This window comes from Lagenorhynchus albirostris, chromosome 20 (assembly GCF_949774975.1).
Source record: "Lagenorhynchus albirostris chromosome 20, mLagAlb1.1, whole genome shotgun sequence".
In the NCBI taxonomy this organism is placed as follows: domain Eukaryota; kingdom Metazoa; phylum Chordata; class Mammalia; order Artiodactyla; family Delphinidae; genus Lagenorhynchus; species Lagenorhynchus albirostris.
In genome coordinates this window covers 15259342-15273419 of record NC_083114.1, presented here as the reverse complement: position 1 = coordinate 15273419, position 14078 = coordinate 15259342, and the positions used below count along the sequence as shown (strand labels likewise).

The window sequence follows — 14078 nt, the reverse complement described above, 5'->3', positions numbered from 1 at the left end:
GCATTCTTGCTTTTAAGTAAATGGATTTAAAATTTTTTACATATAACATACTTTAAAAATTTGAAGTTCTCTGAATCCTTAGAGATAAATAAGTTTAATTCCAAAGAATTGGGTATTTTATCTATAGATATGAAAAGAGTGGGGAAATTATTTTATAAATACACAGTCATTTTTTAAAACCTGGCAAATATAGAGAAACAGAAATGTCCTTAATCCTTCCACTCAGAGATCACCACAGTTAACAATTTGATGTCTTTACCTCACAGGAAGCATTCATGTTTAATCTAAGTTCTCCTTCAATCTTCAAATGAATGGCCCTCTCTAAATCTTTGTAACACTAGTATTTAGAACTTTCGATAATTTTCAAACTCTTCTTACTGGAGTCCATCTGGCCGATCTGTAATTCTCCAAACACTTCTTATTTTTACCATTTGTCCATGTTTTCCCACATGTTCTCTCTGCTGAAAATATTTTCCCCTCTGCTTGTCTTCCTGGTAAACTTGCATTCTTCCTTCAGAATCCAGTCTCTACCACCTCCTCTAAGAAGACTTCTTTGCCCTAGTCTCCTTCTCCTGTAGAGTGAATCACTCCATCCCTTAGTATTTCTGCTATACTTTATAAATCTATTATTACATCTTACCATATTCTATTGTAATTTTTATTTGCATGTGTTTCCCATGCTAAACTGTGTTTTTCTTAAGGGCACTTAAAAATGACACATAGAAAGTAAACATTTATTGAGCTAGATTTCTACAGATAGCAATATGACTATTGGCTTAAGTTCTCAAATATCTTGAAACATGATTATTTAATGCTCCTTTACAAATTCTCTTTTTTCCTATCTTTTAAAAACTTTTTTTCATGGAAATTTTCAAACATATACAAAAGTAGGGAGACTTAGTACAATGAAATTCCAAGTACTCATCACCCAGCTTCAACATTTATCAGTATTTTGCTAATATTTTCTTATCTATTCCCCCCACTACATACACACACACATACACACACACACTCTTGGGGGAAAGAATGTCTGGGATATATATATTTTTTTAATTAGAATAATGTATTATTCTAACAAAAGTACAAAGTATGGAAAATTAGTGTGTTTGAATCATTTCAGATTAGAGAAAGTTTCACACTTAGCAGATTTAGGCTTTTAGCACCTTTGAAAAGAAACATTCAAAGTTAAGACAAGTGTCAGGACAGGCTCCTGACTACCTTCAGTGATGATTCCTCTGACTTAGGATGTGCAGGTCACAGAACAGTGTGGTTATTTGGTTTTTTTCTCTGCATTTTGAGAGTGCCACAAAAACACACTTAAAGAGAGTGAGACAGGTGATCACTGACTAGATGGCTGGTGGTTAGAAGATGGTAGAGAAACGTTGGGACAAAAGGAGAAAATCACAGGCTGGACGAGGTGGTCAAATGGACAGCCTGGGGCTTCCCTGGTGGCGCAGTGGTTGAGAGTCCGCCTGCCGTTGCAGGGGACACGGGTTCGTGCCCCGGTCCGGGAAGATCCCACATGCCGCGGAGTGGCTGGGTCCGTGAGCCATGGCCTCTGAGCCTGCGCGTCCGGAGCCTGTGCTCTGCAACGGGAGAGGCCACAACAGTGAGAGGCCCACGTACCGCAAAAAAAAAAAAAAAAAAAAAGGACAGCCCGAAGGCGCTGACAATGTAGTACATGGTCTTGTTCTCCCATCGCACAGTGCAGCTCCCATCAGTAGAGCTGTCCCAGAAGCAGGAACTTGCCATGTGTAATCCCGCTCTGTTCTTCTGCATGATTACACGGGTCACAATGTATTTAAATGGTTTCCCCAGCTTGGTGAGTTGGCTTAGGGTTTGCTCCACTGTGTTTGTGGTCCACTGATTCACTTTGCTGTGCTGATAGGCATTGCCACCAATGGCTCTTTCTATGGCCTCTTTTACAATGTTGCTCACTTCATCAACAACAAAAGCAGTCTCCTTGGTAGCCTGGTAGTCTTCCATCTTCACTTCAGTGCCTTGCCTCTGCCTTCTGTCTGGGATATTTTAAAGCAAATTCTAGCATAGCATCATTTCATTCCTAAATATAGATAAGGACTTTTTTACTTTAATATAATCATAAGTCCATCATAATATTTAACAAAATTGATAATAAAATTTAAATATTACCTCATACTCAGTCCATGCCTAAATTTCTCCTGTTATCTCAGAAATGTCTTCTTTAAGTTGGCTTATTTGGATTGGGGCCCAAACAAGGTCCAGACATTGCTTTGGTTAATTGTCTTTTAAGTTAATTAGTCTATAATAGGGCCCTCTCCCCTACACTTTTTTTTTTCCCTCCATTTGGATTGGATCATTTGTTCTGTAGGAATTCTCAAAATCTGGATTTGGCTGATTGCGTCCTCATGGTGTCGTTTAATGTATTCTCATTTTTACTTCATATTTCCTATATAAACTGGTAATGAGATCCAGAGGCATGATTATATTTAGATTCAGTTTTTAATTTTTGCAAGGAATTTTCATGAGGGTTACTGTGTACTTCCTTTTGCATCACATCAAAAGATACATAATGTCTAGCTGTCCCCCTTTTAAGTGACATTAATATTGATCAGTGGGTTTAGGCAGTTATCAATTTGATCAGTCATAAAAAAGTTCTCCATCAACTTTTTTTTTCATTCTCTTGACTTTATTATGAATTATTTTACATTTTAAAAAATATATGTATAGTCAACTACATTTATTTGTAATACCTTTCAGTTTTTCAGAACTGATGATGATGGCTACCCAACCACTAATTTCTAGGTATATAGAAACTAACTTTTTTTTTTTTTTGCATGGTACGCGGGCCTCTCACTGTTGTGGCCTCTCCCCTTGCAGAGCACGGGCTCCGACCACATAGGCTCAGCGGCCATGGCTCACGGGCCCAGCCGCTCCGCAGCATGTGGGATCTTCCCGGACCAGGGCACGAACCCGTGTCCCCTGCATCGGCAGGTGGACTCTCAACCACTGTGCCACCAGGGAAGCCCTAGAAACTAACTTTTTAATGAAAATTTTAGTTTTTGTTTGTTTGCTTTTCACTTAAGGCTTTGGTCTATCTGGAATGTGGTATAAGATGGGGTGCCATTTTTATTTCCTTCCAGATGGTTGGCCAATTGTGCCCGTGTCATTTGTTTAAGAATCCATCTTTTCCCCCATTGAATTAATTAATTAATTAATGCTTTTGTCCTGCTTTAAAAACCTACAAATTGAGATCTTTATTTCTGTTTCACTAATAGTCTGTCCCTACACCAATACCACATTTATTTTATTTTTTAATCTTATTTATTTAATTATTTATTTAGTTTTGGCTGCATTGGGTCTTTATTGCTGTGCGCAGGCTTTCTCTAGTTGCTGCGAGGGGGGGCTACTCTTTGTTCTGGTGCGTGGGCTTCTCATTACGGTGGCTTCTCTTGTTTCGGAGGACGGGCTCTAGGCACGCGGGCTTCAGTAGTTGTGGCATGTGGGCTCAGTAGTTGTGGCTTTGGGACTCTAGAGTGCAGGCTCAGCTGTTGTGCACGGGCTTAGTTGCTCCGTGGCATGTGGGATCTTCCCGGACCAAGGATCGAACCCATGTCCCCCGCATTGGCAGGCGGATTCTTAACCACTGCACCACCAGGAAAGTCCCCCACATTTATTTTATTAGAGTGAGATTTTGCTGTGTCTGATGAAGCTAGTTTCCCTTCACCCACTTTTTTTTTATTCAGTGTTTTACCTAATGATTTAGTAGCCATTGGTGATAATTGCCTTGATTTATTATTTCAGTAGAGGTTATTGCCTTTGCTTTTAAGAACTTGATTTTACACATTTTAGAAATATAAATTATGTATTATTTCTATAGTACATCTCTTTGATTTTTGAATGTACAGCCATAAAATAGCCAGAGGGAACTTTTTTATGATTCACTTCAAAGCTGAGTAATTATCACTTCCTTAGTTTGTAGATTTTAAAAAATAAATCAGCTTTCTTTTTGCTTCTCTCCTCCTAACCCCCATCAGATTGAAGAAGAAATGTTGGCTTTGCAGAATGAACGCACAGAACGAATACGAAGCCTGCTGGAACGTCAAGCCAGAGAAATTGAAGCCTTTGACTCTGAAAGCATGAGACTAGGTTTTAGTAACATGGTCCTTTCTAATCTCTCCCCTGAGGCATTCAGCCACAGCTACCCAGGAGCTTCTGGTTGGTCTCACAATCCTACTGGGGGTCCAGGACCTCACTGGGGTCATCCCATGGGTGGCCCACCACAGGCTTGGGGCCATCCAATGCAAGGTGGACCCCAGCCGTGGGGTCACCCCTCAGGGCCAATGCAAGGGGTACCTCGAGGTAGCAGTATGGGAGTCCGCAATAGCCCTCAGGCTCTAAGGCGGACAGCTTCTGGGGGACGGACGGAGCAGGGCATGAGCAGAAGCACGAGTGTCACTTCACAAATATCCAATGGGTCACACATGTCTTATACATAACTTAATAATTGAGAGTGGCAATTCCGCTGGAGCTGTCTGCCAAAAGAAACTGCCTACAGACATCGTCACAGCAGCCTCCTCACTTGGGTACTACAGTGTGGAAGCTGAGTGCATATGGTATATTTTATTCATTTTTGTAAAGCGTTCTGTTTTGTGTTTACTAATTGAGATGTCATAGTATTTGGCTGCCGGGTTTTGTTTTTTTGTTTTTGTTTTTTAACTTTCGGAGAAATTTTGAAAAGGGGAATAGATATGTATGTGTGTATACATATACATACACACACACACACACACACACATACACACACACATATATCTCAAGCATGTGGTTACAAGAAATTGGCTAGTTAGGGGGTATTTTCTGAACACTGCAAAAATAGAATGCAGGAATGTGTCTTGAGTCATCACTTTGGGGCAATTATATCCTAAGAAGGTCGTGAAAAAATCTAAAGCCTTTCTCCATACCCCAAATTCTTATAAGCTACTCACAGCAGGCAGCATATGCTGAAACAAGTTATTATGGAAACACATCTGTGTCCCCTCACCAATGTATTTTCTTTATTAAATTGGTCTGACTTCTCAGCCTCATTTGGAGTGAAAAAGAATGTGGAAATCCATGAACACTAAAGGGTTCCATTGACTTTTTCAGAGAGTAGAAAACAATTTAGTTCTTTTTCTGAATGCTGCATAGATTTGTCAGTGATTTTTTTTTTTTTTTTTTTGGTCCATTCAATTGTGCCTTTTTTGTGGCATGGTGAGATGGGAGGTGTAAGGAGATGACAAGTTGTGTGGGAATTGCATCAACGAACCTGTGAGCCTTTAAAGGGGAAGACCAGAAGGGTGAGAGAGACCCCTGAAAGTTCATATGGTGGGTATGTTCAGCAGCATAGTGAAGAGATGAAGCCTCTATATCCTGACGTTTTGTTGCTTATACTGTGATATCTTATCCTAGCTAAGCTCTATAACTCCCAAGACCCCAAACAGTACTTTTACTTTGTACAGAAACAAAGAACATATAGCCAATACAAATCAAATGCCAGAGAGTTTTGAATGATGCCATATTTGCAAACTGCCATCTATTGGAATTCTCACCACACTACATAGACATAATTTGATTACCCCTTTTGGCTTATGGGATTTCCTGTTTACAAGTAGAATAGCCAATTATTTAAATGCTTAGTTGCCATAGTGAACCAGGAGTCACTGAGCCAATGACTTTACCAGCTGCTGACTAATCCTCATCACCACTGTAGATTTTGCTGCATGTGCAGGTCCTCTTTTTTTTTTTCTTTTTTTTTTTAATTGCTGTTTTTGTTGCTGCAATACTTTACAAACTTCTAGTTCCTTGAGACTTAGTGACCATTTGGCATCATGTTAACATCACACAACAGGAAACACCACTTCCAGAAGTCTCTAGCCTCAGTGCTAAAGTACTACTGAAAAGGAACTAGCAAGTTTGGCAAATTTTAAAAAAAAAGTAAAGTAAGTTATAGTGGTCAGGGAATCTCTTGACAAATGCTAACTTTTTTTTTTCCCACAGAGGGGTGTGTTTTGTTTTGTTTTGTTTTGTTCTGTTTTGTTTTGCAATGAAGGATCAACCCAATGCTGAAAGTTAGATGTTACTTGGTATTCCACTGCTAGTGTGGAAATTGAGTTGAAGGTGGGTAGGAAGCTGTGAGTATGACTTGAAGGAAAAAAACTTTCTTTTCAGTGATAAATCAGAGTTTCTTACAAGTTGTCTTGACCCCTCCCTTGTCTTGAAGAACCCTTGCTGCTGACTCTGGATCCTGCTTTTTGTAATAGTCAGAGAACTCCAAGGTAGAATTTTCTGAGTCCCTCTCAATGATACTCTTCACCTAGACCAGGCTAATGACCAAACAGTAATCTATAATTGTTGAAATATTGGCTTTCTCAACAAAATTTAAGTCTTCCCCAGGTATGTCAGTCTAATCTCCATGAATCCTCCCCTTTAGGAGTTTCTGGCATTCATTTAAAGGTAACTAGAAGAAAAATTAATATTTTAATGTAAATCTTTTAAAAACCAAGATCACAGTAGAATTCACACACAATTTTAGGCAGTGTTTCAGGTAGCACTCCGGTACATTGTCCTCTTGGCCATGCTTGAGATCACCAGTTTTTAGGTGAACGTGACATGTACTTCTTGTCTATCTAATGAAAGGAGCTTTTAATTTTCTGTCATTTTGCATTCACCTATTATACAGTATTTCAAACAAATTGAGATATTTACCTATTTGGAGGAAAATGATAGGAGAGAGCTTTAAAATTAATGTCCAAAAATATGAATTTGATACCTTTAAAAAAATTCTTATTAGGTCTGGCCCCTCTATACTACTGGAGGCATGGAATAGGAGTGCAGCTCAGTTTTACATACAAAACTCTTTAAAATAAAAAATACTACCAATAATACATGTTAAAGTCCACTTGTGGACTTAAATTAGTCAAATTGAGTTATTGAGTTCATGCAGATCATATGTACTTGTAAAATTGTGATTGAATACTGACTCCAAATGTCTATCCAGTAGGTCTTTGTATCTGATTTAATTGTGTGGCAACCAGTTTTACATGTAGGCCATGACTATACCTGGATTATTCCATTAAGTTCATTTTAATTAAAATATATATAGTTTGCAAAAATGGTTCAACTTAATTGATTTGTGTGTGTTTGCAAGATCTAACTTCTGAGGGATATCATACATGGTAGGAATTATCAAAGAGTAAAGCTTGTAGCAGGAAAATTTGAAAGGTTTTGAGAGATTCTGAAGAAAGAAGCAGGCACTTTCTGAATCAGTGTACAGACGTCAACATTTGATCAAATTACTACTACCTCTTCCCCATTGTTGGTGTTCACTTGATATATATGTGTTTAAGAAAATAAAAAGTATGGGATATTTGTCCAGCATATCAGAAAGTCGTAAATGCTATGTCTGGTATCCAGAGCTTGGCAGTAAAAGTTTCTTGTGTTCACTGTCTCTCCCTTTTTTAAGTTAGCATTAGAAAAATGCAAAACCTCATACCTTGAAATATATTGTTCCTAATGGGGTTCCCTTCCTTTTGCACATATTTTTCCCCTTATTAAAGTCAGCTCTAACCCCAAATTAAAGTATCAAAGTATTTTCATTATATAGATAAAGTTAGTTGGAAAATATGTTTTTATTAGTTTTATTCAGAGCTGCCATTCTTTTTAGTCATTTCTGTGCCTAGAGATGAGTAGTCCTGCATTTGAAGCCACACCCACAGATATGATATGCTTGGTACTCTAGGCCAAGGATTTATTGGTAAGTTGAACTTCTTAGCATAGTCATTATGATTTTCAGCTGCCTAGACATCAGGTAAACATCATTCAGTACACTAAAGAAACTGTCCTTGACTCTCTCCCACTCCCACCTATTTTTCCTCACCCCCTTTTCAAAAATTGAAAACGCTATGAGTGTCTTTTTCAGACCATAAGGCAGACTTTAGTAGCTTTCTACTTCTTTAACTAAATGGCATTTTAAACTTTTATAGAATACATTGTGTTGGACACTGGAATAATACTGTTTATTTTCACCTGTGAAAAATGACTTTATTGTACTTGAAACACCTCCTTTGCATTTCTCCATTTGTGCCATTCACTAGTGGAAATAAATTGTATTATACCATAATCTACTGGCTTTTAAAAACTGTGTTAAATATGCACATTTTTGGTATAGTTATTATCATTTGTATGTATATATTGTATATACATATGAGTGTCTATATGTGTGTATAGATTGATGAATATAATTCATACTGTACATTTCCATCAGGGCACTTAAGGTTCTGTTATTTTGTTTCATTATTTTAGTCCTCAGTTAAGGCAAGAATGCATGTGTTTCTTAACAATGAGTACTCTGGGTTGATATTTATGAGAAGGTGGTCATTAGATGCAATCTTTTCTATTTTAATCCCCTCTTAGCACTTGAGTGGGTGGAAAGAAAGTTAAGTAAAATGTGGAACCATAAGTTGCAATGCAGTAAAATAGTGCTGGGGAAGGAGCCAGTTAGTGTTTCTGTGAGTTTGTGTCATGATGCAATGAAAGATAGGTGATGCAGAGAGAAATGAACCATGGAAACTAAAAACACTGGTGGTGATTCCTCTGCAAAGATAAAAAGAACCAATAAGTCACATAATCTTCATGTGCACTCCATGCATATTTCTTAGTAGTGGTGCCATTGATCCTCTTACCCTTTTTACTCCATTGATAATAATTATTATAAATTTTGCTAAGGACCAAAACATCCAAGAAAGGAATTACTGCTAAAGCATCTAAGGTTCTCCTAAACTATAAAATCAACAGGAAATGGCCACTGGGAGAGAAGGATTTGGTATTGGCAAGGGGCTTTCTCCTTTTAGCTGCCTCTTCTTGCTTGCTAATAGTAAGTTCTTCATGCACCTTCCACCCCTTTGGAGGCACTACTTTTCAAGCACAGATTTGGCCCAACACTGCAACCCTTTCCTAAGTAGTTTATATGGCCCTGCATTTTGTTCCATGCTCACAATGTGAAGTGTCTAGTGTATGTTCCAGTCAGAAAATAATATATTTAAGGTGTATAAGTGTGAATCTCCTATAATGATGGAAGAGGAGGCTCTTATTTCTTAGAAAACTGCTTTCTCTAAGGAACAAATCTAAAACTTGGGCTGTCATCTTGGAGCTGCTTACCAAAATACAGATCCTTATTAAAGAGAAACAAATTCTCTGTTTTCCCTCATCTATCATGATAGTGCCCCCCAACCAGGTTGTAGCATTGCCTATTAAAAGGCACTCACTTACTCTTAGTTGTTAAGAACTGGAAATTTTCCATCCTCAGATTCCTTAAAGGATGAAGAGTGTGCTGTACACTTAGCAGACTTGCCTCTTGTATGCAAGGACTACTGATTGAAGTCTATTTTGCTGTGTGTCTGGTTATGTTGTCTGCACTTTTATTAAATCACTACAGTAAGTCTACATTGGAAGTGACTTAATTTGTAAAGAAGTTTTATTAAACACTGTCTAGAAAAAGAAAGTGAAGCTGAGAACTCTTCCTTTATTGTGCATTTATATTTTCTACTGAATTCTGGTAGCCCCCTTTAAAGTCACATTAACTAATTCTTCCCTTGTTTATATTCAGATTTCCAAAATTTCACTCATGCAAGGGAAGAGAATCTATTTGGCCTAATGGTAGTCTTCAGATCATAAGAAATATGTAAATTAGCATGCACCTTATCTGCCTGTTGTGGGTTTCTTAAACTTGCACTTCCCTCTCACGCACCCCAAAATAGATATCCTTTAAAGAAAATAAAGGCAGAGAATTAAAACTGGGGAGCCATTTACTATGTCACCATCACTGTTAACTGTTACCCAGCAATCAGAACTTTTTGAAGTTTCAGAGCTTGTGTGTGTGTATGTGTCTGTGTGTGTGTGTTTATGTTTGATTGGGTTTGTTTTGTTTTTAAATGTACAAGAGAGTCTTTAAATAGAGAAAAAGGTTAATCCTCTCTGAAACAGGATGCCCATTGGATATACTAATCTGGACATCTGTAGGTAGTTTACCATGAAAAAGTAGAGAGAAGATGAGACTTGTGAATGAATGAAAAGGGTATCTTGATACCCCAGAATTCCCCCTAAATTACGGGTAATTCAACCTGCACAGTTTCCTTTTCACTCATAGTTTTTAGCAATTGTGAGTGAAGAAATCATGTAATTATCTGTAAATATTTAGCTAACAAATTGACCTAGTTTCTGTATTTTTTTGTTTTTGTACTAAAGTTTATAAGTCTGTGCCAGCTAGAGAGGAGTTGCTGTCATTGCCAGTTGTGGTCCTAGCATCTAACCCTGAAACCATCCTAGGTAACATTTTTAGAATTAATGCTTCAGTGTTGTTAAACAGGGAGAAATTAAGCTCAACCATTGGTCAGGTTTAAAATCTTTTGAAGCAAAGTCATTTTATTTAATACAATGATTACATGTCCTCAATCATGAATGAGGTAGGGAACCTCCCTCCCCCAGTGGCCATGTTTACAGAAGTGTGTTTTGTCTATAAAGTGCAAGGGTTTTAATGTTTATGTAAATTATGCAGGTGATAACATTATGGCTTGGAATTGTTTATTGGGCTCTCGCTGAATTTTCAAATGAAATGAACTATGCTTATTACTGGCACATTGATCCCATTTCTGGAGCATTTTCCTATTTCCAGAATTACATGTATTCCTTTGTCAATCCTTTGACAATTTCTTTGTCATTAAAGCTGGTAAACATAGATGAGGGAATTGCATTTTTTTAAATCCATGAACCTTCATTTGTGTGCCTTCATTACTCATGTTTCTTTGGCAACTCTGAGGTCAGTGAAGTTTAGAAATGAGATACCAGTGTTAATGAAAAGTGTGTACTCTTCGCTTTTGCATGGCTTGGCTTAGCATCAAGGGTATATTTGGGCCACTTGAAAGCATGAAGACCAGTTGTATGGGAACAGGTTTCTCTCAGTGGCACAGTTCGCTTTTTCTGAGCCCTCAAATACATTGCCTCAGCATGAACATTATTGTTTCTATAAATTACACATGGTCATGGAATGAATTATGTGATTTGAAAGGATGGAACTGCTTAATGTTTGCAGATTCCAGCTGGCCATGTGACTATTGGGCACATATCAAACAAACCTGGGGGGAAATATTGGAACCCTTCTAACCCTTTTTTGGTCATAGACAAGTATATTTAGTTTATTAAGATGTTGGCTGCCCCTGGTATGTTGCCAGAAAGCTCTTTTTTGGTGCCTATTCCAAATGTGCTTTCTTGCATTTCATAGTATCAAAGAAACCACCACCCCTTCTTCCCAGCAGCATTTTATGTCAGACCTTTTATTCCACATTAAATGGGAGTTGTGCCTACTTAGAGTGCCCCTCCAATTAATTACATACACGTGTCCTAAAATAATCCAAGCAGGAGACACAGGTAGGAAAATTTTTTTTAGGAAGTCCACTCGAGGCCAGTAATCTATCTGACAAGGTATTTTACCACGTTATCTTGCCACTTGATAAATGAGCCTATTAGGAATTGCAGGTGGTTTCATAGGGCAAAATCCAAGTAGAGAGGGATATGTGGGATTTCTATTAAGAGATAATTTTGTTATTGTTTTACCTCTCCTTTTATGATCCTTCTCTGCTAGGTTAGAGTGGGTTAATTCTCCAAATTTATTTTGTTTTTTATTTTTTAGGGAAATTTTTACAAAAGTGATGGTCTGATGTAAATAACATTTTGAAGTATAGTGCACATAAGTTCCCGAGACTATTTCAACCTGATAATTTGTAAGTGCTTTAGAGTTTTTTTATTAACACTTGTGTTGCTACATCCTATTTATGTAGGTCTGCTAAAAATTTTAACCCATTTAAAACTTAAACATTTAAATAATGGATGAGTTACTCTGAGCAATTTAGCTTTCAAAACCCCCTTGTTTTAGTACATGAAAAAGATAGCCTAATGCGCATTAATGAGGTTGGAGAGACTATGAGAAATATGTATAGTGTATATTTTAAAACAGCTTTGCTTGTATTGTGAAGATTTAAAAACAAACTTGAGATTTTTAACGTAACTATTAACACAGTTTTAACATAAGTTATCCCACTGGGTTTAAGAGCATCTTGAATGTATAATCCTTTTTGTAACCCAGGTTGGTTTCTGCTTTTACCAGTCATCCAAACATATTATTTATGATTTTAGTTTTATATACTCATTTACTTTTGTTTTCCTCAACCAGCATGATTTTTTTGCACATGTATTGTAGAAATTTTTAAAAAGAAAAATCAGTACATCATTTTCTCTGGATTTTCTTCACTTCTCTTCCTTTCTACTAACCCATTACCTTAAAGGCCATATCGCTCCATTTGCATTATTTGTGCAAATGCCAGGGTTGGTTTTTATTTTTATTTTTGCTATTTACCTAAAAAAAGAAAAATGCTTCAGTCAATTGCTTTTTTATTTAAAAAAAGAAAAAAGAAAAGAAAAAAAGCTGTAACCTTATCATTTCTGAGTAGACCATTGAGAGATGAATGCACACCTGTAATAGCCCAGGACCAGCTTTGGTGGCTAAAGGGAATATTTTAACTAAGCAAGAGGTTCTTTTCTAAAAGTGGTATATATTATTCACAATCTCTTTCAGTTATTCCCACAAGTCAGGGGTCCAGATAAAATGAGGGTTATCAGCTAACTGATATGTTATCATTGAGGTTCATCAATGAATTTGTACATTTCTAGTTCCCTTTGGTGAAGGGAAGAAAAATGATGATTTTGCAAGACCTAGATTTTGGCTTGGTTTCTTGCCTCCTTTTTTGGCAGCCTTCATCTTCTCATCTCCTAAAGCCCTTGAGCCTGTAGGGTTTTCATGGTGGACAAAGGACCTGTGGTCTTTTAAAACTAGGACTGATTTTTTTGGCAAGAGATTATCATGTTGAAAGTGATGTTCTGCCACTTTACCGGAGACTAATTTTAAATATACACAGTCCTCTTAATTTTCGGACCAAACAGACACCCACAGGGGAGGCTTATCAAGGGTTGCAATGGGGAAGAAGCCTCTCCCTCACTGTCAGCACCAGCTGGTAAAGGTGACTGTACAGATGTGCATTTTCCTTTTGGTAGAAATGGTCCGCAGCACTAATTGGTAAGGCTTATTGTACAGTATATTGTCAGTATTCTTCTGGTTCAACATACCTTATAGTTCATATATAACCTGTATTAATTGTATAGATTGTGCATTTAAAGCTGTTACCAAGTTGTCAGAACATAAGAGCGAAAACAAGGTCATATGTAATATTTTGTTTGTAAGTATCCTTTGTATCATAGCAAAGGAAATGTTTAAAAAAAATCAACTGTAATAAAGTAATTTTAGTACACAGAGTGTCTGCTCAGTTTTTTTAAGTAATTGTATTCCCATAAAGATAAAGTATATTTCAGTTCAGTGACTATTTACTAGGTAATTACTGAATCTCAGGCACTGTGCTGTACATTGGGGGGTTACAAAAATGAGTAAGATATGGGTAAGAATGAGCTCCCTAGTGTAGACTAAAACCCTCTAGACTAATTGCCTCGAATTCTGTGTGCCCAGACAGTGAAGCAGCCTACTGTGCTGTGGATGTGAGATGATTCTACTTTAGCTTCTAATGGCTTGTTGCAGGTTCTTAAGTTTTATATAGACATATGTTGTGGTCTGTGTAACTACAGTTCCTCCCAGACACATGGACACATAGATGTATGCAGTTCTTGGACCTTGTACAAAGCTTCACAAGGTGGTTTCACCTGGGTTCGTTTTCCCAGATTTGAAAATCATCACATTTCAGCCCTGAATGGGGTAGAGTATCTAATCCAGTCCTGTTAAAATGACTTTGTCAGAAGGCTTAATTTGGAGGGGAGGAGTTTCTTGGGCTGGGGTTTATATGTTTTTTTCTATTAGAAAATAGTTTTAAGTGTTGTCATTTTAAAAAGTATAGTTGAGATTACCTACTTTATTGAATAGAAGACTATCAGAAAAATGGCACTTTTAACTTTTTAACATAGCTTCTAAACTCCTAGAATGTTGATGCTGAGCTATTTTGAGA

The 14078-nt window shown here is 37.3% G+C and overlaps 1 protein-coding gene and 1 pseudogene across 2 annotated transcripts in view; one reads left to right on the top strand and one right to left on the bottom strand.

Moving 5' to 3' along the window:
* Positions 1–7391, top strand: part of TAOK1 (TAO kinase 1) — a 142824-nt gene extending 135433 nt beyond the window's left edge. For both annotated transcript variants that reach the window (XM_060133026.1, XM_060133027.1), the window contains one exon: positions 4017–7391. In XM_060133026.1, the coding sequence (XP_059989009.1) occupies positions 4017–4478 (462 nt within the window). In that variant the 3' untranslated portion in view covers positions 4479–7391. The remainder of the gene's footprint in view (positions 1–4016) is intronic.
* On the bottom strand, positions 1653–2007 carry LOC132511339 (dynein light chain Tctex-type 1-like; annotated as a pseudogene).
* Positions 7392–14078: the final 6687 nt, after the last annotated feature.